This window comes from Rousettus aegyptiacus, unplaced genomic scaffold, assembly GCF_014176215.1.
Source record: "Rousettus aegyptiacus isolate mRouAeg1 unplaced genomic scaffold, mRouAeg1.p scaffold_m13_p_4, whole genome shotgun sequence".
In the NCBI taxonomy this organism is placed as follows: domain Eukaryota; kingdom Metazoa; phylum Chordata; class Mammalia; order Chiroptera; family Pteropodidae; genus Rousettus; species Rousettus aegyptiacus.
The window spans coordinates 52403561-52429639 of NW_023416307.1; the positions used below are offsets into that span (position 1 = coordinate 52403561).

General features: G+C 34.9%; 1 protein-coding gene across 4 annotated transcripts in view; it reads left to right on the plus strand.

The window, feature by feature from the left end:
* Positions 1-3065: 3065 nt before the first annotated feature.
* Positions 3066-26079, plus strand: part of CCDC14 (coiled-coil domain containing 14) — a 33253-nt gene continuing 10239 nt past the window's right edge. The window contains exons 1-10 of one of the 4 annotated variants that reach the window (XM_016159383.2): positions 3066-3197; positions 7851-7907; positions 9280-9335; positions 9665-9737; positions 9983-10052; positions 10145-10267; positions 16312-16551; positions 16661-16767; positions 17619-18117; positions 20057-20198. In XM_016159383.2, coding sequence (XP_016014869.2) covers positions 3168-3197; positions 7851-7907; positions 9280-9335; positions 9665-9737; positions 9983-10052; positions 10145-10267; positions 16312-16551; positions 16661-16767; positions 17619-18117; positions 20057-20198 — 1397 coding nt within the window. In that variant the 5' untranslated portion in view covers positions 3066-3167. The remainder of the gene's footprint in view (positions 3198-7850; positions 7908-9279; positions 9336-9664; positions 9738-9982; positions 10053-10144; positions 10268-16311; positions 16552-16660; positions 16768-17618; positions 18118-20056; positions 20199-26079) is intronic. The other 3 variants (XM_036219355.1, XM_016159384.2, XM_036219356.1) reach the window with 3 other exon arrangements.

Sequence of the window (26079 nt, forward strand, 5' to 3'; positions counted from 1 at the left end):
CAATCTCGAAAGCAAACAACAAAGCTGGAGGATTCACACTTCCTGATTTCAAGCTTAGTACAAAGCTATCATAATAAAAACAGTGTGGTACTGGCATAAAGGCATACATATAGACCAATGGAATAGAGAGCCCAGGAATAAACCCTTACATATATGGTCAAATGATTTTATGATAAGAGTGCCGAGACCATTAAATAGGGAAAGGACAGTCTCTTTCACAAATCATGCTGGGAAAATGGATATCCACATACAAAAGAAGGAAGATAAACCCTTACCTAACACCAGATACAAAAATTAAATAAAAATTAAATTAAAACAAAACAAAACCAAACCACTCAGCAAACTAGGAATAAAAGGAAACTATTTCAACATAATAAAAGCTATATGTGAAAACCTCACAGTGAACATAATACTCAATGGTGAAAGACTGAAAGCTTTTCCTCAAAGATCAGGAACAAGGCAAGGATGTCCATTTTTGCCACTTCTGTTCAATATAGTAAGACTTAAAACTATAGATATCTTAGAAGGAAAAGAAGGGCAACAGCTTCATGACATTAAATTTACCAGTTATTACTTGGATATGACACCAAAGACACAGGCAACAAATGACATAATGGACACATGGGAAATTTCATGAAAATAAAAATCTTTTGTATATCAAAAGGCAATGTCAATAGAATAAATGGGTAACCCACAGAATGGGAGAAAATATTTACATATCATTTATAATATCCAGAATATGTAGAGAACTTCTAAAATATCAAAAACAAAATTACAAACAATCCAATTTAAAAAATGGAAAAAGGAGTTGAATAGATATTTCTCCAAAGAAGATAAACAAATGGTCAATAAGCACATGAAAAGATTCTCAACATCAGTAAGCATCAGGGAAATACAAATAAATCAAAATTACAATAATATACCACCTCACATTCATTATGATGGCTACTGTTTTTTCAAAAAAATGACAAGTGCTGGTGAGGATGTGGAAAAATTGGAAACCTTGGTACTGTTGGTGGGAATGTAAATTGGTATAGCCATTGTGGAAGAGTATGGTGGTTCCTCAAAAAACTAAAAAAAAAATTACCACATGATTCAGCAATTCTGGGCATATAATCAAAAGAATTAAAGGCAGATCCGGGAGAGATATTGGTACACCCATATTCACAGCAGCAATATTCACAATAACTAAAATGTGGAAGCAACCCACATATACATCAAGAGATAAATGGATAAAGAAAATGTGGTATAAACATACAATGGAATATTACTTAGCTTTAAAAAGCAAGGACATTTTGACACATACTGCAATATGGATGAACCTTGAAGAAAGCAAAATAACCCAGTTGCAAAAGAATAAATACTTCAGCCAGGTACTTAGAGTAGTCAAAATCACAGAGACAGAAACTACAATGGTGTTTACCAGGCACTGGGGAAAGGGTTATTGTTTAATTGGTATAGAGTTTCAGTCTTACAAGATGAAAATAATTCTGAAGATGGATGGGGCGATGATTGCACAATATTATGAATGTATTTAATGTCACTGAATCATTCTTAAAATTGGTTAAGATGGTAAATTTTATGTTTGTGTATTGAACCACAATAAAAAAGTTGGGGAAAAAACACAAACAGAAGAAAACAAAACAAAAACCTCAGACAAACAAAAAAAAGGATTGGGAACATAAAATTCCAAACTGTAGAGAACTGGAACACCAGGCAGTCATTTTGTAATTGTAGATTAATGGAAACAATGTTGATATTAACAGAAACCACTCATGTTACAGGAAATGTATCATATTGTATTGTATACCAATATATATGTATACACAGTTGGAAAAAATCTAGAAGGAATGCACCAAACTGTTAAAAGTGGTATTCCCTGGATAGTGGGATTATATGGATGATTTTTGTTTCTTGCTCATCTATAATTTCTAAAATAAGCATGTGCTAATTAAGAAAAATCAATACCACTTTTTAAAAATCAAGTCAACTGAAAAAATCTAATCACGGTGCTTATATTAAACACATTACAGGAGAGGGATGAAGAAGGGAGATGGTTCAGTCTAATTCAAACTAAATTTATTAAATATCTAGTTTCACAAATCATTCAGTGTGCAATATATTGGTGGACATATTTTAGTTTCTGGGTTTTTGTTTTAATTGTAATTGAGCCTTTCAAAGGGTAGCTCTTTTTCCGGTTTAGAAAAATGGAATCAATTGGGTTAATTTCGCCCCTACTAGTTCTAAAACATTAACCCAGCTGAATGCCTTAAAAACCAGACTAATTCCCATTAAAATTCGTGCAGCATGCCGTGGTCAGAATACCGTGTCATTCTTTAACAGTAATTACCTAGACTGAGGAGAAAACAACTATGCATGGAAGTAAAACCCAGATCCCAACTAATGAGTATCGTTCTGAGATCAAGGGCTGCAGTGAATAATTTTGAAATTTCCGTTAGAATTATGCAAAGATAGCGAGATCGAGGATTTTAATTGACAATCAAGAAGAAAATCATTGAAAATGACACACAAGACACCGAACAAAAAAAGTAAAGAGCCCAAACCCAAGATTCCAGTGCAATTCTCTCTGACTCCTACCCTCCATCTATCTACCCGCATCTTTTCCCCTGGCCCTGACGGGTGCTGGTCGCCACTTCCCCCAGCTTGATGCAGGGCAGTGATCCTCCACGAAAAGCCCTCCCAGAAGGACCACAAACTCTGCTCTTCCACGTGTTCAGGAACTCGGCAACTCTCAGCCCAGCGCCCAGCCTCCTCGCCTCGCCCTTCCTGGCCCGACCCCGCCACTCACGGCCCGGCCCCGCCCCACCCCACCCCACCTGGGCCCCGCCCTGTTCGGCCCTGTCCCACCTGGGCCCTCCCCGGTCCCGCTCCGCTCGCGTTCGGCGGCCTTCCCTACACTCCCGCAGGGTGTAAAGAGCAGGCGACGGGGCGGAGTCTGTTGCGCAAGCCCAGTGCGCCCGGCTGGGAGAAGGGCAGAGGCCTCAGCGGCGCGCTCGGGACTATGAGACCGCTGCGTTCGGCGGGCTCCTTCCCGGAAGCGGAAGCCCGGGGGGCGGGCCAAGGGAGGTCCGGAGTCCGCGGCGGTTAATTCTATTTACCGTACGGCTTGGCTTTCCCCGGTCTTGGCTTTTCTGAGGCTGCGAGAGATGGTCAGGTCCGGATCTCGACCGGGCCAGGTGAGGGCCGCGGACCTCAGGCGTCCATTCTGGGGGTGGAAAGGGACCGAAGGGGTTCTCGGGTGGTAGAAGTACAAAACTGAAAAAAATACCAACCAAAACGTTGCGGCCGCATTCAAAATGCTGGGAGAGAGTGTGTGTGTGTGGCGTGTGAGTGTGAAGGGGGACATCTCAGCTTAACATCTTGACACAGCCGCACTGTCCATAGATGTACATTATATTTTAATCATTGTACTCCTATAGAGGACCCGGGTTCGAGTGCAGCCTCTGCTGTTGGGTGCGGTGACTTAACCTTTTTACGTGTTGTTGGAGCAAATCCAGGTTTTTGGCTCTTCCCGCAAGTGCCGCTATTAGCTGATCTTTCGTCACGATTGCTGGTATTTTACTACTAGTAAAAAAGAAAGTCTAGTTAGTGTCCCTGCCTTTAGCCTTACCCATCTCAAATGCACGCTCTTCGTTGTAACTGAATTATTCTCTTTTATGCTTGAAATATGACACCGGAACACTTCTTTTTCAAGATAAAAATCTCAGTTCTCTGGCCTTGTCAACACAGCCATTTAAAAAATCCCGGCCAGTGCATGATTTACCAGTCTCCACTCCCATTCCAATATTAATCTCCACTGCGCACCTATTCTGCAGTATTCTGGATGCTCCGTGCCCTCTTGTGCTTCCATGCCTTTGCAATTTTTGTTACACCTAGAATGCCCCTTTTATCACTGACACCTTCACTTCCCATCTCCTGGCCTTCAGTTCAAGGGCCACTTCTGGAAAAGTTGCCTAGCACTTTCACATCCCTATTGTTCGGCTGCCCCTTGATGCCGTTTTGTGCCCTGTACTAACCTTCATCAAGTCACATATTTTAGGGTAGAGAAGTTGCTAATCTGTCTGCCTCCTTTACTATACAGTTAATCTCTGCATCTTCAGGCCTGGAACAGCACCTGGCATATGATCGATTTTCGGGTAATGAATCAACTCTTTCTAACACAGACGGACTCACTACTCAGTGATCTTACTCTTCTTTTAATGTATCCACCACCAACCCTTTTTTGGTCCTTCATTTATTAACTCACCTGTAATGTTGCCTTCCCCCATTAAAGTGAATCTTACCCTTTATTCAAGTCCTGGCTCAAGAGGACATGAGTACTTCTAGGCTAGCTCCACCCTTACAGATTTTTTCTCTTGTGTTGAATGAACTCAATATGCGCAGTCAGCAAGAGGGGAAAACATAGTTTTTGTAGTCATCGTCACTTACAGATTCAGGTTCCAATTCTGTCACTACTATGGTAGTGATAGTAAGCAAAGTACTTTTTACTTCTCTGAGCCTCCTTTCTCTTATCTATAAAATAGGTATAAAATTTTGCCTCAAAGAATTGGGGAAATTAAGTCAGAGAACATGGTTTAACATATGCCTCACACTTGGCATATGTTTGCAACATAATTTAACCCTCTTAAAAACAGTTCCTACCATCTTAATGATAATAATAGCTAACATTTAGATAGCATGTGGCAGGTACTATAAGTAATTTTACATATTACACATAATTTCTCATTTAATCTTCACAGTAGCCTTAGGAGGTAGATATTTTCATCACCCCCATTTTATAGATGGGAAAATTGGAATGGAATGTTCAAATAACTTCCCTGCAGTTACACAACTGGTTATCAGTGGAGACAGGAATCAGATCTAAAGGGCTAGTGCCAGAGTCCATTCTTTTAAACATTATGCTAAGAAGATGTATGACTGAACAAGCCACCTTTCTGAAATTTAGGTTTCTATCTCAGAAATAACTCACAGAGTGTGGATTAAGTATAAATGAAAGGATTTAGTACACTCTGAATCGTTCCACAAATGTACTTTATCTTGCGCTTGTTGGTAAGAGATACAACTTCCAAGAAATGCTTATGTTTTTCTCAAATAGTAAAGTGAAAAGTTAATGATAATACCTGGTGGAAGAAAATGTGAGGTAAAACAAACCAATTCTCATGCATTGTGATTTGGGGCACTCAGTGATTTAGTCTTTGAATGGCTAGTAATCTCTCACCAAATTAGCTTTTAATCCTGAATACGAAAGGCTATTTTCAGTATATGGAAAAGTTTATTTCATGTTTGTTTCTTAATTGTGAAACATGAAGCCAACCAAGGGTACATTATTTACTTGCACTCAAGGAAATACTATGCAACAATTAACAAATTTTGAAGACTAATATAGAAAGATTTAAAAGTAAAAATACAAGATTCAAAATTGCAGCTATCTAGTTATGATGACCATAAGTAAGTAAATAATGAAAAATTATGAAAAAATTGGAAGGCACAGTAGCAAAGTGTACAACTAGTGCCTAGATCTTGGTTTCTAAATACTGTTGTTCACTAAAAGGAACCACAGCTTCCTGGAGAAATGGTCAACTCCAGGGCTGAGACAGGGAAGTGATAAGATGAACTTGAATACATCAAAATGAAAAACTTCTGCACAGCAAAGGAAATAATTAACAGTGAAAAGGCAATGTACGGAATAGGAAGAATATTTGTAAGCCATATAGCTAATAAAGGATTTATATCCACAATACATAAGGAACTGCAAAACAAGAGTTAAAACAAAAGTAACCTAATTTAAAAATGGGCGAAGAACTTGAATAGACATTTCTCCAAAGACATACAAATAGTCAACAGGTATATGAAACGATGGTCAGTATCACTAATCATCAGGGAAATGCAAATTAAAACCACAGTGAGATATCACCTCACACCTGCTATTACACAAAAAATAAGTGTTGGTGAGGATATGGAAAAACTGGAACCTTTGTACACTGGTGATAATGTAAAAGGTTGCAGCCACAATGAAAAACTGAAAGTTCCTCAAAAAATGAATCCCATTTTGGGTATTTATCCAAAAATAAAAACAATCTTGATGAGATATTTGCATTCCTATGTTCAGTGCAGCATTTTTCAATAGTCAAGATGTAGAAACAATCTAAATATTCATGAATGGATAAAGAAAATGTGCTGTGTACACACAATAGAATATTCAGCCTTGAAAAGAAGGAAATCCTATCATATACAACATGGATGAAACCTGAGGATGTTATGTTAAGTGAAATAAGCCAGCCACAGAAAGACACATATTGCATCATTCCATTTATGTAAGGTATCTAAAACAGTTAAATTCATAGAAGCAGAGAGTACAATGGCAATTGCCAGGGGCTGGAGGGAGGGGGTGGTGGGGAATTGCTATTCAATGAGCATAAAGTTTCAGTTATGCAAGATGAATAAGTTCTAGAGTGCTCCTGTACAATGTAGTGCCTATAGTTAACAGTACCATGCAGTACATTTAACATTTTGTTACGGTAGATCGTGTGTTAAGCGTTCTTACCACAATGAAAAAAGTTGAGACTGGTGCACCTTGTTGTAGGAAGTAAGGGATAGCTTAAAACGAATGGGGACATGTTAAAGGATACAGGAGCTGGTTTGAAGAGAGTGATACTGACAGAATCTGGGACAATTTGAGCATCAGAATTAATGACAATAATGGATCATGAGCCATTGAATAAAGTAGGAATCAGTGAGTCTGTAATACCAAATAAGTGATGAAGGAAAATTGCTTCACTGAAAGTTGAATGTCAACTAATATAGAAAGAATGATCTAAAAACAATCACCAATTGACAAACGATAAAGGCAAGAATTATCAATGAATGCTAAAACTACTAGGTAAAAATTTGATGAATAGGATATGTAATCTCAAAGTATCCACAAAATTCTTAATATTTACAAAGGTGAAAATAGTAAACTTACAGTGAAAAAACCTGGCGAGTTTATATCACCAGTAATGGGACAAACTGATGTCATATGCCTACTTGTGTTGTATTGAGAGAGACACAATATCCTGTTATGATATTACTGCCAAAAATTCTCAATCTGAATCTAATCATGGGGAAACATCAGATAAGTCTAAATGTCCAGAGGGACATTCTACCAAAGTAAGTGGCTTGTACTCTTTAAATATGTCAAGGCTGTAAAAGACAGTGAGTGACAACCCAAGGAGCTGTTTCAGACTAAGGAGACTAAAGAGATATGAGAACTTATTGAAACATATGATCCTAGATTGGACATGTAGCAGATTTTTTTTTTCTATAAAAGACAGTATTGGGATAATGGGCAAATGCGAAAAGTCTGTAGATTAGATTATACTATGGTATCACTATTAGTTTCTTGATTTTGATCATTATTCTTTGGTTGCATAAGAGAGTAACCGTTTTTAGGAAATATGTAGGAATAATTATTTAAATATAAAGGAGTATAATGTCTGCAGTTTACTCTGAAATGATTCAGACAAATAGTACTATGTATATATTTTGAGAGAGAACATGGCAGATGTAGTAAAATGTCAACAGTTGGGGAATCTGAGTTAAGTGTATACAGTTCTTTATTATTATTTCAAAATAAAAAATAGAAAAAAAAAAAAAAGGAAATGTGCCAATCTCATAATTATTGTTGCTGGGTGTTTTTATGTTGGGTGATTTTCTTTACCTGATTGTACTATAATCTCATTTATCTCATTCTATTATTTAAAATTTTGAAAGGTAATAATTGTGGTAGTTGCTTTTGGACTTGGCAGCACTATGTTTTTTTTTTTTTTTTTTTTTATGGTTCTGGCCAGGACACCAACAGAAGGGAAAGACCTGGAGAGTGTCATGCAGGGCCTCGTGGAGCTACGGTATATGGGGTCTGATTTCCTACAGTATTGTTTCTCACTGCTGGTTTCATTACTCTATCACATTCCAAGTTGTTGCAAGGAGAAGCGTAACTCTATCAGCCCAACTTTTCAATATGTTCTCAGTAGCATTCTTAGAAGGAGGGAGTACATCCAAACAAATAATAGAATATTGTATAACTCCAGAAAGTTTAATAGTTATTACTCAAAGCTGTCTTGGGATTAAATATGCAAACATGTCAAGAAAAATCATAAATGTAACTGCCAATAGTGACTACACCGAAGGGTGAAAGAAGGGAATCAGGGAATTTAAACGAATTTTTTAAAATTACATTTTAAATGTAGATTATATTTATCTGTTATAAAGTTGTTTAAAATATAGAGATATACCATGGAAAGTCTTCCTTCTTGCTCTGTTCCCCAGATTTCCAGTTTCCCTCTCCAGGGGCAACTATAATTGTTTCATGTGTAACTCTCACTTTTAAAATAAAATAGCATTGCTATATGAGTTTAAAAAGAAAGATAGAGAGAATGGGGTGTAGATTAAGAGGAATGGTAGAGTTTTTGTATGCTGGTATTGTTAGGCATTTTAAAGAATGTAGATAAATAAAATCAGTTATGAACTCTGCCCTATATGTTGAAGTAACATGTTTTGAAGAATTTGGGGAATATAGAACATTTTCAAGGATTGAGTAGTGTCCAACTTACTGTAGCAGGTACTTCTGGTTAAAATAATATCCTGACTTCAATTTTAAGCTGAAATAGGCCTGAGGAACAAATATATGTTTTGCTTGCTTGACATTTTATAAAGAACAGATTATAACAGTTCAATTGTAATTGTGGAGTTTTAGAATATATCACATTTATTAAAAATTAACACGGAACATTCATAAAATGGGATGTTATTTAACCTTAAAAAGGTAGGAAATTTTGACATGCCACACCATAAATGAACTTTGAAGATATTCCAAGTGGAATAAGCTAGTCACAAATGGATGAATACTTTATGATTGTACTTATATAAACTTCCTAGAGTAGTCAGATTCATAGACAAAGTAGAAGGGCAGTTGCCAGGGGTTGGGTGGGGAGGAGATGGGGAGTTAATGTTTAATGGGTAAAGAATTTCAGTTTGGAAAGATGAAAAAGTTCTAGAGATGGATGATGGTGATGGTTGCATAATAATGTGAATGGATTTAATGCCACAGAACTATACACTTGCAAATGAGTAAAATGGTAAATTTTATGTTCTGTATGCTTTACCACAGTAACAAAAAAAAGGAAACCGAGTAACATTTCAGGTTTTGTCAAGATAGCATACTGAATATAATAGAAAAATTCTTGTGTATCTACTGTAATATAATGCATTATTTCATAGGTATTATCTTCAAGAAAGTACACTGGACCTCCTAAATTAACAAATGGAAAGAAAGGGTAAGTATTTAAAGAAGGTTACAAGTTCAGGAAATCTCAAGAGATTTTTCAGATCTTGAGGAGGTCTTGGGGCTGGACTAAATTTAGCCTACCCAGGAAACCTGGATGGGTCTCTACCTTCACAAAACTCTGAAAAGGAGCTTTCCATATATACCCATGTCGACCATTTTAGTATTTAACTAAATCTGTATAAAGTCCTATGTAAATCTTATACATGGTTGGATAAGTTTTTTTATCCAACCTTTGCTGGAAAGGAAATGACTATTTACAATATATTTTAGAAAAAAAATTTTTGTATCTATAAAAATATTAATGAACTTTTTTTCTAGGATTCATTTAAGAAAGATATCACGTTTTAATGCAGATTCTGGTCATCCCATTCATTCTGATACAGAAAGTCAGGTAAGATTAAACTGAATAGACACAATGTACACTATTTTAATTAATCTTCAGGTAAAAGCTAAGAAGTGGGGATAAAAATTTAAAGGTGAGATATTAATTGCCCTAAGGAAGTATGAAGACTTTTGCTTTAAAACATGTTTTTTACTGGTGGTAATTGCTCCTAAAAGAAAATTTAAAACTATGTAATTAATTTTTTCTGCATTAAAATTTTAAATATACATTTCTAAATGACTTTCTCTTTACAGACTGAAACTATACAGGGGCTTGATGGTTGTGCTTCTTTGCTGCGGGACATTTTGAGAAATGAAGATTCAGGTTTTGTTTTTTAAGTGCTTCTTTGTTGATTGCATTTTCTCGATCAAGTAGTTCTCTTAATGCTAATGAATTTTTATTTTAATTATTAATAGGTTCAGAAGTAGCATATTCAGAAAATAGATATAATCCCAGACCTTTAAAAGGCAAAAGAAATGGACCTAAAAAGAAAGGACATGAAAAACATACTGTCCCTTCAGTGGTCCAGAAAGAACTTTGTAAGTATTTTTTCTTATTTATTTAAATATATTACTTAATTCTGAGGGTTTTAATAAGTTATTTGAATTATGCAGTTGGTCTTTCATTTTAATAATATATTGGTTATTCAGTTTTGTGTGCTTATGCTTCCCTTTCTTTACTCATCTTCTAATCATTGAGTAGTTACTTTGTTTACTATTACTTTCCCAAGAAGAAAAGTTGAAAATGACTCTCGGGGTTTTGTTCGAAAAAAAATTTAAACTCAGAATGACATTTGGAAGGTGTATAGAGTCGCCTTTGTTCCCTAGATAATCACAAATTGGTTGTATTTCATGTGTATACTTATTGTTTTAAAATTATTTGATATGTATATATTCTAGTGGGTTCAATAGCTCAACTTGTTGAGCTGCACAGATAGAATACACAATACATAAGAAGGTAAAATTCCAGGTTGGATAGATAAATAAGGAGAAAGGGCCTGCCACTGATTGACAGTAAATGTAGCCAAGGATATTTAACACTTTCATAGTTAACTTGTTGACTTAATTAAGTGTACTGATTCAGCAAACAGCTTCGAATAAGCAAGTTTTGATTATGTTGTCCGTTGGAGGCCTATACAACAAAATAACCCAAAGTGGAGATGAAAAAGTCCACAGTAGGAATTCAGGTGGACAAAAAAGTTTCTAGCTAGTTCCACAGCTCAGGTGGGCCAAAAATGTTAGCACAGCAGTACATGCAGTGATTCAGCTCAGGCAAGGGGTGAAGTTTAGAAAATTATCTACAGCAGTAGCCCTGGTATATTAAGAAATCAGAATCTAGGCAAAGAGGCTGAGAAAATGAGGGTAGAGCATTCATAGACCTAGAAGTCGACATTCCATATGGTCCCTGAGTCAGGACTAACGTAAAGGAAACAGCTTACTAACCTGTCTTGGAGGCCAGTCACATTTAGCCTCAGATTATCCTGACCTGCACAGTTTGTAGTGGTAGTTACTAAACACATGTAGCCATTGAGCACTTAAAATACAGCTAATACAACCAGGGAGCTGACTTCTAAACATTATTTAATTTTAATTAATTTAAATTTAAATTTGAAAACTGTTACTTGATCTAGTTATTGGAAAACTTTTAAGTATGTTTGGAATAACAGGTACATGAGTCCACTTTATCAACTGTAAATTTCATCAAATCTAAATACAGATCAAGTATATTTTAATGACAATTTAGTATCCAGATTGAGGTGTGCTTTGTGTAAAATATACACTAGGTTTAGGAAATTTAATACAAAGATAAAACAATTCAACTTTTTACATTAATAATGTTTAAATGTTAATATTTGAAGTATATTTGAATAAAACAAAATGGTACCTATTTTTACTTTGTTAATATAGCTACTAGAAAATTTTAAGTTGCATATATGGTTTATGTTATATTTATATTGGACAGCATTGGTCTAAACCAGTGGTCAGCACAAGTAATGATTAGTTATTTTATTTGTTTTATAAATAAAGTTTTATCAGCACAGGACAGCCATTGCTAATTTATTTATGTATTTTTTATGGCTGCTTTTGTGCTGCATTGGCTGAGGTGAACAGTTGTGACGGAGGCCATTAGGCTGCTAAGCCTAAAATATTTGTCCTTTATCCTTTTAAGAAAAAGTGTGCTAACCTCTGGTTTAAACTCTTAAAGTGGAGGCCTATGCTTTGGGGCCCAATGGACAAAGACAGGAGTGTTAGTACCAACTGCCTATTCCTCCAGGATGCTACTTTTTTTCAAGGCAGGTTATTTCTTGTCCAGGGCCCCCTTCCTTAAGGAACTCTCATTTGGAATGTACGTGGCTGACGTTGGTGCCATGGTAGCAATGTGGATCCCAGCTCAACTGCTTGTCACTCAGAGTTCCAATAGAAACAGATGGCAACACCCAAATTAAGATAATTTAAGGAGGATTTATTTACAAAGGAACTCATTACAAAGGTGTGAGTGGGGTATAGGAAAACCAGAAGGGATTATGCTAGCCCAGTTCTAGCAGCAGCAGCAGAGCTGTTATCATCCGTAGGCCTTAAGGAAAGAGGTGAAAGAGAGGTTACTAGGACTTAGAGATACTGTTGTGTAGAGTAGGCCACCTTTAGAAGAGCAGTGAGCTTCATTTAAGGAACAAAGGCTGCCCAAGGTGGCCTCATAGAAAACGGATTGGGAATAAATACTCTGACATTGCTTTTTCCTTTCCTTGGTAATTTCAAGACTCTCATTGATTGGATTCAACTGAAGCCCTGTTGATGTATATCAGGTTTGGAATTTGGTTTTTATTCTTACGAGCTAATACGTTAGCCTTACTATGTTATGGATGCTGGCAGGAGACAGACACAAGTCTCTTGGGTCAGAGACAAAGGACTTTATTATACGTACTACAGCAAGCCGCATGTACATCAGCATATTTGTGTTGGTTCCCCCTCATCACCATTTCTTATGGGAGTGATGTGATAGACTCAGATGGATGCTATTCCTGCTGTAGATTAAGTTTCAGCCGAGAGACGCCGAATTGAGGAATCCATAGTAAGCGAACCTGTATTTGTCTCAGGGGAAACATTACCTTACCCCTCAAGGTTGTTTACTTACTATAAACATAACCCTGTGAATAGGCCCAAGTAAAGAGCTTAGGTCAAAGTCTTACTTTCTTGGTATACCCAGGAAGGCATGTAGGAGCAGAAGACACCATGAAGGACTGCTCTTAGCAGTATAATCCATGTAGGTCAGCATCTTAAGGAGAGCAGAGTGGAGATGAGTACAGGATGGATTTGGAGGAGCAGATGAGCATATCACGCATTCTGGTCCTCTAGCATTAAGTTCTTGTTTGAATTAGATCAGTAGTTTTGTCCTGTGATCAGGATACAATATTTGTATCATCCTTTCCTCTATATTTTAGTCATCAGAAGGAAGGACCTACTTCCCATAGGACAATCTTTTTTAGGATTGCAGTATTAGAAATTAGTTCTCCTAAGAAATAATTTACTCCTAAGGTTCACTCATTAAAAGCAGAAATTTCCTTTCTTTTGGTTCAAAGACTGTCTTTTCTAGTTTACTAAACTGCAGCACTGTCTAGAAAGGATATCTTTTTGTGTGTGTGGTTGGCAGCTGTGCAGTTGTTGCTCTGTTATCACAGTGCTCAACAGTACACAAAACCACACTCAGCACTTGTTCTTTTCCATCTCTCCACAAGTGAAGTAAATCATAAATAGAATTTTAAGGAATTTGTTATAGTGTGTTAACTACGATCTATGTATAATCTTAATTTTAACATACATTATCTTACTATTTTATGTTAACCTTCTTCTGAGGAATGGTCTCCTTAAGTACCTCTGCCTGGGACCTGCCTGATCATTTAGTGTCTGTGGAGTCAAGCCCGCCCACCTAGATACATACTGGGAATAAGGAGGCAGAGAGGCATTGAGCTTACTTTAGAGTGCTCCTGACCTTTAAAGAAAAAACATTTTTTAATAAGCAGTTTGATAACTGTGTTGAATACTGTAGACACATGGCTCTGTTTTCAGTAACATATATATTGCTGCCCTCACCTTGGGGAAATAAACCACTACAGGCAGAATTCTTTCAACAGTGATTGCCTCCATCTAGGCTAAGTGTCCTTTTAGGCATCTAGCAGCTCTTATCTGCAGTAGATATTTGTTTTACATTTGAATGGCCGGAATTATCTTACCTATCAGACAGTGCATGTACATCCAAGCAACAGTGCTGTACAACAGCTGGAATTCAAAGACTGAAAAAGTTTTGTGGACCGAATGCCTTCATTTCTTGAATTCTGTTTATCAACTGACATCAATGAGACACATTGCCATCCTAATCTGTTAGGTAAAATTTTCATGTACGGCGCTTTGGTATAATGAACAAGGACAAGAAAATATGCTTTATTTGTATTGGTGGTGTTTGTTTATTTTAAAATTATATAGTAATAAAATGTAATTTTTTTTATATCCATTTATTGTTTTTAACATGTCTTGGATAATTTGCTTTAAGATTTTTTGTTAAATATAAATCTTCAACACTATCAGTAGATTTTCATATGGACTGATTAATAAAGGAGCAAAATGTCATTTTAATTCTAAGGCTTTGAATTTTAAGAAGTCTGTTTAAAGTTCATTAATTTATGTTGGATGATGACATCTACTGGCAGAGACATAATATTGTAGCTTAGCTTTATCAGAGATTGTGAAAACCAACCTTCGAAAAGAAGATGAATGATCTAATCCCTGGGACCTGTGAATGTGAAATCTGAAAATTCTTCACACCAAGCAATTCTTATATTAAATGGGGCAAAGGAAATCCAAAAGCAGAAGAGAGACCAACAAATCAAGAGTAAAGGAAGAGCTGTGTGCCAGATGACCATGGGCTATGAGCTCACCATCCATCATTTTAGATTTCAAAGATACAATATTTTAGAGGCTACTTTTCTAATTGTTTTATTATAAAACTATTTACAATAAGAAATAATTTTATAGAAATGTTAATTTTGTTGTAGCTCATCTATTCAGATAGTGAAGAATAAGTATACATATTTTTGGTTGTAATAACCTCAGAGGGGACTTAAAGATATATTATTGAAATCAGATGGAAAATTTGTGAATATGAAATATTTATTTGTCTTAAGACTGCAGCCTTTTGGTAATAGAGGTAACATTTATTGAGTTCTATGTGCTAGACATTGATACGTTACAAATGTTATCTCATTTACTTTTCGTAACAATCTTATGAAGTTATCGATACTAATATTGTCATCATTTTTCTGATGAGGAAGAGGAAGTCAAGAGAGCCTAAATAATTTGCCAAAAATTATTCATCTAAATACTGTTAGAACTTGTATTTAGGCCTGGGAAATACGTTCTCAGCAACAGATCATCTCAAAAGAAAGCATACCCCAAAACAAAATGGAAGCATCTAACATCTCCAACCATTTGCATACTACATTTTAATTTAATAGTCTTTAAAATTTTTCCTATGTTCATTAGTTACAGTATTTAATCTGCCTTTAATTTTTTGTTTTTACATGTAAGTTTATACTTTTTAGCAGTGTTTTTATTTTTAATAAACTGAATATATACTTGGGGAATTCTATACCATTTAAAATATTTTCACTGTTTCACTCTAAGCAATTAAGGAATAACTTTCATAAAGGAAGTACATAAATCTCTATAAATTTTTGCATATGTATGCTTCTATATATTCACCGCCCAGATGAAGATATAGAATGTTGTCAGCACCCTACCAGGCTCCTGCCTCATCGATATCCTCATCACTACCTAAGCACTCATCCCTGGGTATCCACTTTTCTAACTTCTATCTCCATTGGATAGTTGTTCCTGTTTTTGAACTTCGTATAAATGCAGTTGTACACTGTAGAGTGTTGTGTCTGATGTCTTTCACAAGATATTGTTAAATTTATATAGGTAGTTGTGCATATTGGTAATGTGTTCTTCACCATTGCTGTATAGTGTTCTGTAATATACCACAATTTCTCCATTTCTACTATTCATGGCTATTTGGATATTGTGGTCAGGCTTCAGGAACTTTAAATGCCAGATTAGGATTTTGTTTGAGGGCTCAATGTGTAGATTAAGTTCACTTTTATTCTTGGTTTCAAAGCTCTGATGGAGTGATTGATTTTTGTTTATTATCAAAGCATCTGAATAGTTGTAAAGTATTCTGCTTTTTTTAAATTCCATTTTCTCCTAAGAGCATGAACTAGACAAGACACAAGGTGTAAGAGTTTTATTGGATTTTAGAGCGAAATAGCACCCTTAAAAAGGGGTTTTATAATTAAAGGAGAAATTTTACAAATCACGTTTAACAGAGAATTTAAAGACAGATAATTTTTGAGTGGAGAACTTAAGTGATGATGAACTGTAAAAAAAGAATTCTAGGTAATTTTATTTAGAGGTGATAGTGATAAGGCATATATTGAATTGACTACTTCTGATTATCCTATTTCTTCCCTAATGTCTTATGATAAAACTTTTTGAAGAATCATACTTTCAGAACTTTTTTTCCTATTCTACAGTAGTATCTTCAGATTGTAAGAAACAGATACCTACTGAAGCTTCTGCCGGAAGTGAAAGAGACTCATCAGATATACCACAAAATTGGTCGTTCCAAGATCATTATAGAATGTATTCACCCATAATTTATCAAGCCCTCTGTGAGCATGTGCAGACTCAAATGTCACTGATGAATAAGTTGGCTTCAAAGAACAACCCTAATGGAATTCCTACTGTTCCTTGCCATACTGTGTCTGGTTCTGGTTCGTATGAATGATGTTTTTAAAAGCATGAATATAAACTCTAATTAAGTTACATGGTTATTATATAAGCAGTGTGAGATGTGAATTTTTTTTTTCTCTTACCTTTTAGACTCTCTTTTGGAATCTCAGGCAACTCCACATTCTAGTTATGGCTTATCAACTTCCACTCCAGTCCAGTTACCTCAGCAGCTACCCTGCCCTCCAGTGGTTCATTCTGTAGGTACAGTTTATATGCTATCCAAGTAATTATTTGCTTTTTAGAAGTTGTCATCCTTAAGAGAGAAAATTGAATTCGGATTGTATCTTAATGCCCTAGGTTGTGTAAAGACCAATTATTTTTTCCAAGTTATTTTTTATTATAAAAGTTTTATGTACTTTTAAGGACAATGGTGAGGGAGAAAGAAGTGGAGATATCAATGGGAAAAAGAAATCATCCATACTTAACACCCAAACACATTGAGAGAGTACTTCCCAGTAATTTATTTATGTAGATTTTGTTTTTTGTTTTTTAAAAAATATAGTCATAATTAAATTTTATACAGTTTTATGTACTGCTTTTTTCACTTAACATTTAATGGTAAACGTTTATTAATATATATCTTTTTAAAATTTTAGTAAGTTGTTAATACTCTATTTAGTGGATATACTATAGTCTATTCCCTATGGTTAGACATTTAAGCAACAGTCAATTTTTTTACTATAACATTTTTGTAAGTATGTACAAAACTTTTCGTATGTTTGAACTTATTTTCTTACAATGCAATTTCTCAAAGTCGAAGTTTGTTTTATTCCCAAAGTGGACTAATTTTTGATGCCTTTAAACCATGTGTGATGTTTGTAAACAATCTGTTTTAGTCGCAGCTTTATAATGTTCTCATATTGTAGAGTAAACTAATTAGGTGATAAAAAACTGGAATATTGTACTAAGAGGAACTCCAGCTTACTCACTGGTAATTTATAACTCTATCTTGCAAAAGTCATTTTCTAACATTTCTGGCTCTTGTTTATTATAATTAATGAGTCTAATATGCTCACACTTTTGAAGGCTTGTTTTTTTCTTTTTGTAGGAAGTTCAGACTGATGGTGAACACCAGTTAGCATCACAACATAGAACAATTTCTGTGAACTGTACTGATAATCTAAAGAATTCCTTCAGTACTAGTCCTGGAGTTCCGTGTAGCCTGCCCAAAACTGACAAACCAACTATTCCAGCATCTCAGCAGCTGGATCTTGCTAATGGTATTCTGCCACAACAAGAAGTTCCTAAGGAATCAGACCTACTAAAGTGTTTCCAAACGTATATGCATCTGTTGCGTTCTCATCCAGATGGTCAGACACACCGAAGCGCCACTGTATTACAGCCAGCTTTCTTGACCACTAATGAAGAAAAATGTGCCAAAGAACAAACCGAAGAGGTCACAAGTGAAGGAAAGGATTTAAACATACATGTGCGAGATTTGGGAATAAAAGATGTCCAAAAGGCAAAAAATGGGAACCAGAGTGCTGAAAAAGTTAGAACTGTGAAGTATTTGTTGGGAGAGCTGAAGTCCTTGTTAGCAGAGCAAGGTGGATGACTACTTTTTTTTATTATTTTCTGTAGCGTGGTGCTAATGCTATATTGCAGTGTCATATTATTTAGTCAGTTAAAATTTAGACAAATCAATATGGAGTTTGTGGTATTTTTCAAAGAAATATGTCTTGCTAATATTTCTTATATGAGCCAATATTTTTTTAATAAGGAAATGTGTTCTGCCCAGTTTTATTCTTTTATTTTAGTTTTTGATCTCTCTTCTCTCCTGTGGATTTGAAATGTACTAGGGAATACCTAAAAGTCTTACTTACAAGTATGTATTCATTCTACTTGATCTAAAGTAATCTTGAAAATATTTGACCAAAGAGAATTTATAGAGATAAACTTTTAGGGGTCCAAATATTTTTATGCCTTTTTCAGTTTACTTTTAGTGATTTTTTAAAAATTAAATCAAGAAAAATGTTTTAAGTGGAGTTATGAGATATTTGAGCCAGATTGTATTCCTCTGTTTCTATTACATGTGCACTATATTCCAAATAATGGCTTTTGCTTGGAGTGAGTTATAGGTTTGTCATCTTAGAAAACACAGTCATTGATTGTAGAAGCAATGATTGAATACTTAATATTTACAGACTGACAAATGAAATATCAAATCTTAAAATATATTTGTAGAAATATAGTGGGCGTATTAATCTAAAGGCTTAATATATTAAAATCTCTGTTTTTAGGCCTTCAATTTACTACTGTTCTCTTAACTAAGTACTTAACCATGGTAACATAGTAATAATAATAGTAACAATATTAGCTATCATTTGTTGAACGTTTACCATGTGCCTGGCACTGTGTCATTTTATATATATTGTTTAATCCTCACAGCATCCCTATAAGGTATTGTTATTCTTCCATTTTACAATTGAGGAAATTGAGGCTTGGAGAACAGTATCTCATTTAATCCTTTCAGCAACCCTATGAGGTACCGTTGTTATCTCCATTTAACTGTGAAGAAATCTAGGCTTCCAGAGTTAAGTAATTTGACTAAAACTATATTGTTAGAAAATGGTGAAGCCCAGGTCTTTGCCTCTAGTGTTTATGAGCGAAACCACTGTGCAAAGGACTGGTAGGGGACTGCTTAGTAACTGGGCACAGTTGTTTACTGTGTGCATATACTTTCATTAGGGTGTGAAAATACCTGTGAGATTGAGTTATTTTTGTAACTTAGAATATACTTCCTACCTATTTTGAGTACAGACAGTTAATACTATTAAATATTTTCAGTCCCTAGAAAATTTGAATGGAAATAAAAGAACAAAAATAAAAGGACAAAGGATATAAAATCCATCCTCTAACCTGTGTCTTTTTGCCACTTACAAAGCCAACCACTTCCCCAATTAGTCACTAAAATAGTGCTGCTTTTGATACTACAGCAAATGAGTGTGGTCGATTATGTTAAATCTCCTTTAGAAAATTAAATTATAGAACCTTATCTTAATAGACCCTCTCTCAGTATTTTGCCAGATCGACTCACCTAAAGTGAGTGAATTATTTGCTTATGTCAGGATCAAAGGTTGTGTTTTAAATGTGAATACATTATCAATTATAGGAAACCTTTTAGCAGTTATAGGAGTGCAATAGTCCTTTAGTAATGTGAACTAAGAGATAGGTATAAATTACTTTCTACTAGACTCTGTAACTGAAAAAAAAATCACTGATATAATATAATAATCCTTTGATTTAAGATTAATCTTTAGTTTACTGAATTTAACTTCTTCAGAATTTTTCTGAATAATCCAATGTAGGCAGCAGGAAAAAGGAAAATAGGACTTGTGTATTAGATTTAGAAATAATTGAATCGAGTTTATTTTATAGCAAGTATGTACATATCTAAAAATGTTTCCATTTAGTAATACATGAGAATAATCTTATCAAAAAATAATTTATAATATTGTTTTTACTCATTTCTTCTGCCTTTCGTAGAGGATTCGGAAGTTCAGAGATTGATTACAGATTTGGAAGCGTGTATATTTCTTCTTCCAGCAATAAGTGGAAATACAGACATTCAAGTTGAAATAGCACTGGCCATGCAGCCACTAAGAAGTGAAAATGCTCAGTTACGCAGGTAAGAATTGCTCTGAGTATTTTTGTCTATGCAGAGATATCTCATGGCCAGAACAAAAGGTGTCAAGTGAGATTATCCAGTGCTCCATAAAGAAAATAGATTTACTGTCTTAATGTGTTTCTACTTTTTCTTCCCCATTTTCCAAACATTCCCAGCATTCTCTAATGCTTTCATTACTTTTGCCCACTAGTCCATATTTTTTCCTGCCTCTTTTGATCTCTGTTATTGTTCGGTGGTTTATAGAGAGGAAAATGAAGTACTTCAGGGTATTTATCAGGCTATTGTAGGCTATGCTACAGTAATAAACTCCAAAATCTCAGTGGCATAACACAGCAAAAGCTTTTTGTCCCTCACACCAAGATCAACATGGGTCATCAGAGATTCTCTTTCATCCTATAACTAAAGATTTAGGTTCCCACCATTATGAGGCCACTGTTTCAATAAGTATTTTTCAGGAAAAAAAGAACATGGATATGGCACACCAGCTCTTACATGCCCCAGCCCAGGAGTGACAATCTCACTTCTACTTATATTTCGTAGGCTAAAATAAGGCATACGGCCCTGCCTATAAACATCTGAGACATAAATTCCCATACTTTTCATATACCCCAGAAGGAAAGGAGAACCTGATATGGGTGAGCACTAGTAACCCTATCACACTCAAATGTAAGCAAAAAGTCATTTCAATTTTTAGGTATTTTTTCTTTTGGTTATCTTAATTTATATTGGAATTATAGTCTTATTTAGGAAAGTAAACCTTTTACGTTTAGGATGTAAACCAGGGATCTAATCTTGAAATATAGAAATCACTAACATATTATCAATAACATCTTAACTTTGAATATTTCATTGATGACCACCAAGGCCACCAATCCGGTGTCTGTTTACCAGTATACGTTGGAGAGAATTGGAACACATTTTCAGGTGCTTCTGGAGCACTGCAATATGAGTATGCCCTAAGAGGGCATTACGGTTGCATGAGCTATAGACCTTGAGCCAGAGAGGACCTGCAAGGACTTGTATAAATATTGTCAAGAAACTGAAAATTAATAAAATAGGATTCTTATTAGAAAGTAGCTTAAATTCATGGATCTGGAACCTGTAAAGGGACAACACCTAGTAAGATTTAGCTGCTTAAGATTATTTCTCTAATAATCATTAGTCTCTAGATATTATGACATATGATGAGGTTGCTGGGTTTAAATTCTAATAATATTGTCTTCAGTCCTGGCCTACGTGTTCTCTGTGATAAAAACATAAGTTTTTCAAAATCAAAACCAAAAATAAATAATACTACCGGTAATAGTATTTCTTCTAACATTTATTGGATGCTTCTTATGTGCCAGGCTATGAACGACCTTTATATGTGTCATCTCTTTAAATTCTCACAACTCTGTGAGGTAGGTGTTTTGTTATTCTCATTTATAGATGAGGAAACCAAGGCACAGAGAAGTTATGTTGTTTGCCTAAGGTCACAAACCTAATAAATAACAGAAATAGGTTTCAAACCTGGCAGTTTTATTTTAGAGCACAATGATCTTAATTTCTATACGTCTACGTTGCCTCTGCTAGGAAGTAGAGACCAATTTATTTATACTTCAATATTTAGGTGTATTTTGTGGAACAAAAGAATATATTGTAATGTATTTAAAATTAAGTTAGTTTTTAAAGGTATAACTAATTGGTTTCTTAAACAAACTACCAGAACTTAGTCTCAGAATTTAACATTATGACCATTGGAAATATCAATAGTTTTATTTATTTCTATTCCTTAGAACATTTTAGAGTTGTTTTAGGAACTAATTTATGAACCCTTTAGGAAAATGATACTACTTTACTCATTGTTTGTTTTTAATTTTTTTAAAAAGATATTAGTTTGATATCTTAAACTAATTCTATAGACTTTGGCACCAGAGCTTTCTGGCTCTGTATCCTTAGAGGTTAAAGATTATCTTGCATGCTATTGCCACTGTTTACTTGACCTTCTGAAAATGAAATTGTTGAAAAATGAAGAATTTGACAAATTTATGCTTATTAGCAGAATGATGTTTCCAGCAGAAGTGTAGGAATTTTTGTGCCTCTTTGGAAATCTTAACTTAGAATCATCCATAATTTTCATTACAATTTAGAATCATCCATAATCTCTATTACAAATGAAAGTTGGAATGCATTGGCTCATTAAAAACTGTTTTTTAGCACTTTCAAACAACAATTTTTTTTTTCCTGTTTGGATATCTATAAACTATACATTTCTTTTTAGCCAGAAAGTAATCTTTCAGGACTTTCCTGGAGTTTATTGCCATCCTGTGGGTTTAAATAAAAAATAACTAGGTGAATTGTTTCTATGGCATTTTAGCATTTTTGGCATTTTTGGCTAGACAGTTTTTGTTTGGGACTCCTGACAGTGCTCAGCATTTAGCCTTCCTGGTTTCTACCCACAGAGTGTCTATAGTGCCCCATTCATTGTGACCACCAAAAACCATTCCCAAATTTTTTGGATGATTGAAGGGGTCCTACTTCAGTTAGGAACCATTGAGCTAGAGAGTGCCTTATTATTTATAGGGAAAGTTAAAATTCATGACCACTTCCTTTCTAATATTTAGACTCAAATATTAGACCAGTATGTACCCAGTAAAATGAGAGTTAGTGGGAGGAGCCAGGGCTGACTCAGTCTTGGTTTGGTCATTTGATAGATGATAACGTAATTCTTCCAGGTAGAAGCTACTAGAAAAAGAACAGATTATTTGTTTTTTTAATTGATTAATTTTAAGTTTATTCTTTTATTAAAAATTATTGGGATTGACATGAATAAAATCAAAAAGTTTCAAGTGTGCGATTCAACAGTCTTTCACATATATATGTATATATATTGCATCTTTTCTTATGGCTGAGTAATCTTCCATTGTATATATGTACCACATCTTTATACAATCATCTGTCATAGGATGCTTCAGTTGTTTTTATGTCCTGGCCACTGTGAATAATGCTGCTATGAACATTAGGGTGGATGTATCTTTGCAGATAAATATTTTCAGTTTTTTCGAGTTTTTGTTTGTTTTTTTGAGGAGCCTCCATACTGTTTTCCATGGTGGCTGTACCAATTTACATTCCCATGAGTGGTGTTTGAGAGTTCCTTTCTCCTCACAACCTCTCAACACTTGTTATTACTTGTCCTGTTGATAGTAACCTTTCTAACAGGTATGAGATGGTATCTCATGTGGTTTTGATTTGCATTTTTCTAATAGCTAGTGAAGTTGAGTGTCTTTTCATGTGTCTGTTGGTCATTTGTATGTCTTCTTGGGAGAAGTATCTGTTCAGGTCCTCTGCCCATTACAACGCCTTTGATAAGGGGCTAATATCCAAAATATTTAAAGAACTCATACAACTCAATAATAAAAAAACAAACAGATTTTTATTTCATTTTATTTTTAAATTAGAAGATGTAATGGGAAAGAGCCAATAAGTTAAGATTAGACATGCTGAATGCCATTTAGACCATCTGGACTTATGTATGGTACAAGTAGAGCACAGGAACTTAGTCCAGGATAGAAATGTAGACTTGAGAGTTATTCACTGAACACATTTTTACTGAGCTTTTACTATAGACCTGGCACTGTTTTGAGCACTGGAAATGATGATAAAAGCAAGTGGTTTGTTATCAGTGTAGAAGTGGTAAATTCACAAGAAGGTATAGAGTATTAACACATTTGAGGGTACATTACTGGGTAATAGCTTTTTAGAGAAAGAACACAAGAAGAGTAGCTTGTCAAAGAAATCTGAGAAGGAGCAACTAAGGAAGTAGCAGGAAAACTAAGAAAAAGTGATATCAAATAAGTTATAGAAAGAAATAATTTATAGAGGGAGAGATCTTTGCATAACATCCAAAATAAACTAACAAAAGAGACCAAGGTAGAATGAAGAATAATCTCTGTACTAGTGTATAGAACAATCATGTTTTGAAAGCCCAGAATGAGAAGGAAGGAGAGTAGCTAATGGTACAGTTAGGTTAGAGGGAATGTTTTCTTAAATATGAGAGCAATTTATTATGCTTCTCAGCTCAGGCACATGAGCCAGTAAAGAGGGAGAAGCTGCAGGTGGAGAAGGTGAAGGGAGTGAAATAGGAGTGGGAGTCCCTTGGGCTTGGGTTATAGGAGGAGATGGGATCCAGTGAGTTGATGAGGCTCACTTTTTCTAAGACTAGAAGAAAGAAGTGAGGATTAGTATACATATGGATAAATTTGTACACCCTGGGACAGAAGGATAACAGAATTTGTCCCTAAAAACATATTATTTTTAGTGAAAATAGGAAAGCATTTTACTGAGAGGAGGGTAGGGTTGAGAGAGATTTATAATAAGTGATGAAGAGTTTAGATTGGCTAGGTTAGGAAAGAAAAGAGAAGAATCTGACCAAGGAAAGCTTCTATCACACACTTGGTGTGTAAGAGGACCTCAGCACCTGTTGTTTTTCTGAAAAATACAAAAAGTGTTCCAGTTGGAGTTGTCGATACCAGCCTGTGCTGCCTTTTCTAGATCTGCATTCTTTGTCATAAAGGAGGAAACTTCAGAAGAGCAGAATTCTATTAAATAATGTGTCCTGGAGATCTTTCCATGTCAGCACATATGGATGTCTCATTTTTTTAATATCTGTGTGTTAGTATTTCATGGATACACCACAATTTATGTAGCATTTTAAGTTGTTGCTAACTTGATAATATTACATATTGCTGTTGAGAACATCCTTGTATAGAGCTACAAGATTATAGATGTTTTGCACATGTGTAACTATTTCTGAGGCTAGATAATTTAGTTAAATCATTTTGTCAAAGATTATGAAACATTTTTACATTTTACTGGATATTGCCAAATTGCCATCTAGAATAGTTATACCAATAGACTCCCACCAATTGCGTGGAATTATAGGGTGAATTCATTTCCCTATACCACGTTTCCCTCACCAACAAATAGTGTTATTTCCTTTTGTTTTTGTCAATCCCATGGCCATAAAATAGCTCCTGTTTTAAACTTGTATTTCTTCATAACTAGTGAGACTGAGCATTTTTCACATGCTTATAGGCCATTTCTATGTTATATGAATTGCTCATTCTTAGTCTTGGTCGCTTTTTACTGCCTTTCTTGCTGATTTATAGGAGCTGGTTAAATGTTGAGGACCTTTTTTCTATTATACATGTGGAAGCTGTCTTCTACTAGGTTGTTAATTTGAGAACAAGTTTCAAATTTTGATATAGTTAATCCTTCATTCTTTCCCCTGATGGTTGCTAGATTTTGAGTCATGCTTAGGAATGCCTTCTCACTTCAAGATATATAGATTTCCACCTAAAACTTGTATAGTTGGGTTTGTTTGTATATTTTATGTTTTGCTCTTTAATCCATTTGGCATTAATACATGTAAATGATAATGGGATAGTGCACTATCATTTTAGACTCAATAACAAAAACAAATACTGTAAGGCAGAATATTTTCAGGTAAGTAATGCTGGAAAGATACAAGAGATAACCTTTATTAGTGTTAACTTCTTTAAAGTAAAGAAAACACTTTCGTAGTTCCTTTTGTATGTTCTTATTTATGAAGCAGCTACAAATTATGGAGTTCACTGTGGAGCAGAGTTCCTACTTATTAGCATTCTCTTAAATAATGACTTTTCTTCCAATAAAGAAATTATCAGAAGCATAGATTTGTGTTTCCAAATTTTTTCAGTGTGTGACAAACTAAGCAGATAGATGTCTGATAGCATTCAGTCCCTATAGGCATTCTAGTTCATAGTTATGACACATCTTTTTAAAAAGTTAGATCATTACTGCAAGGATGAAAATACAGAGAAGACAAAAATAGCAAGAAGAGATAAGAAATGAAAGAAATAGG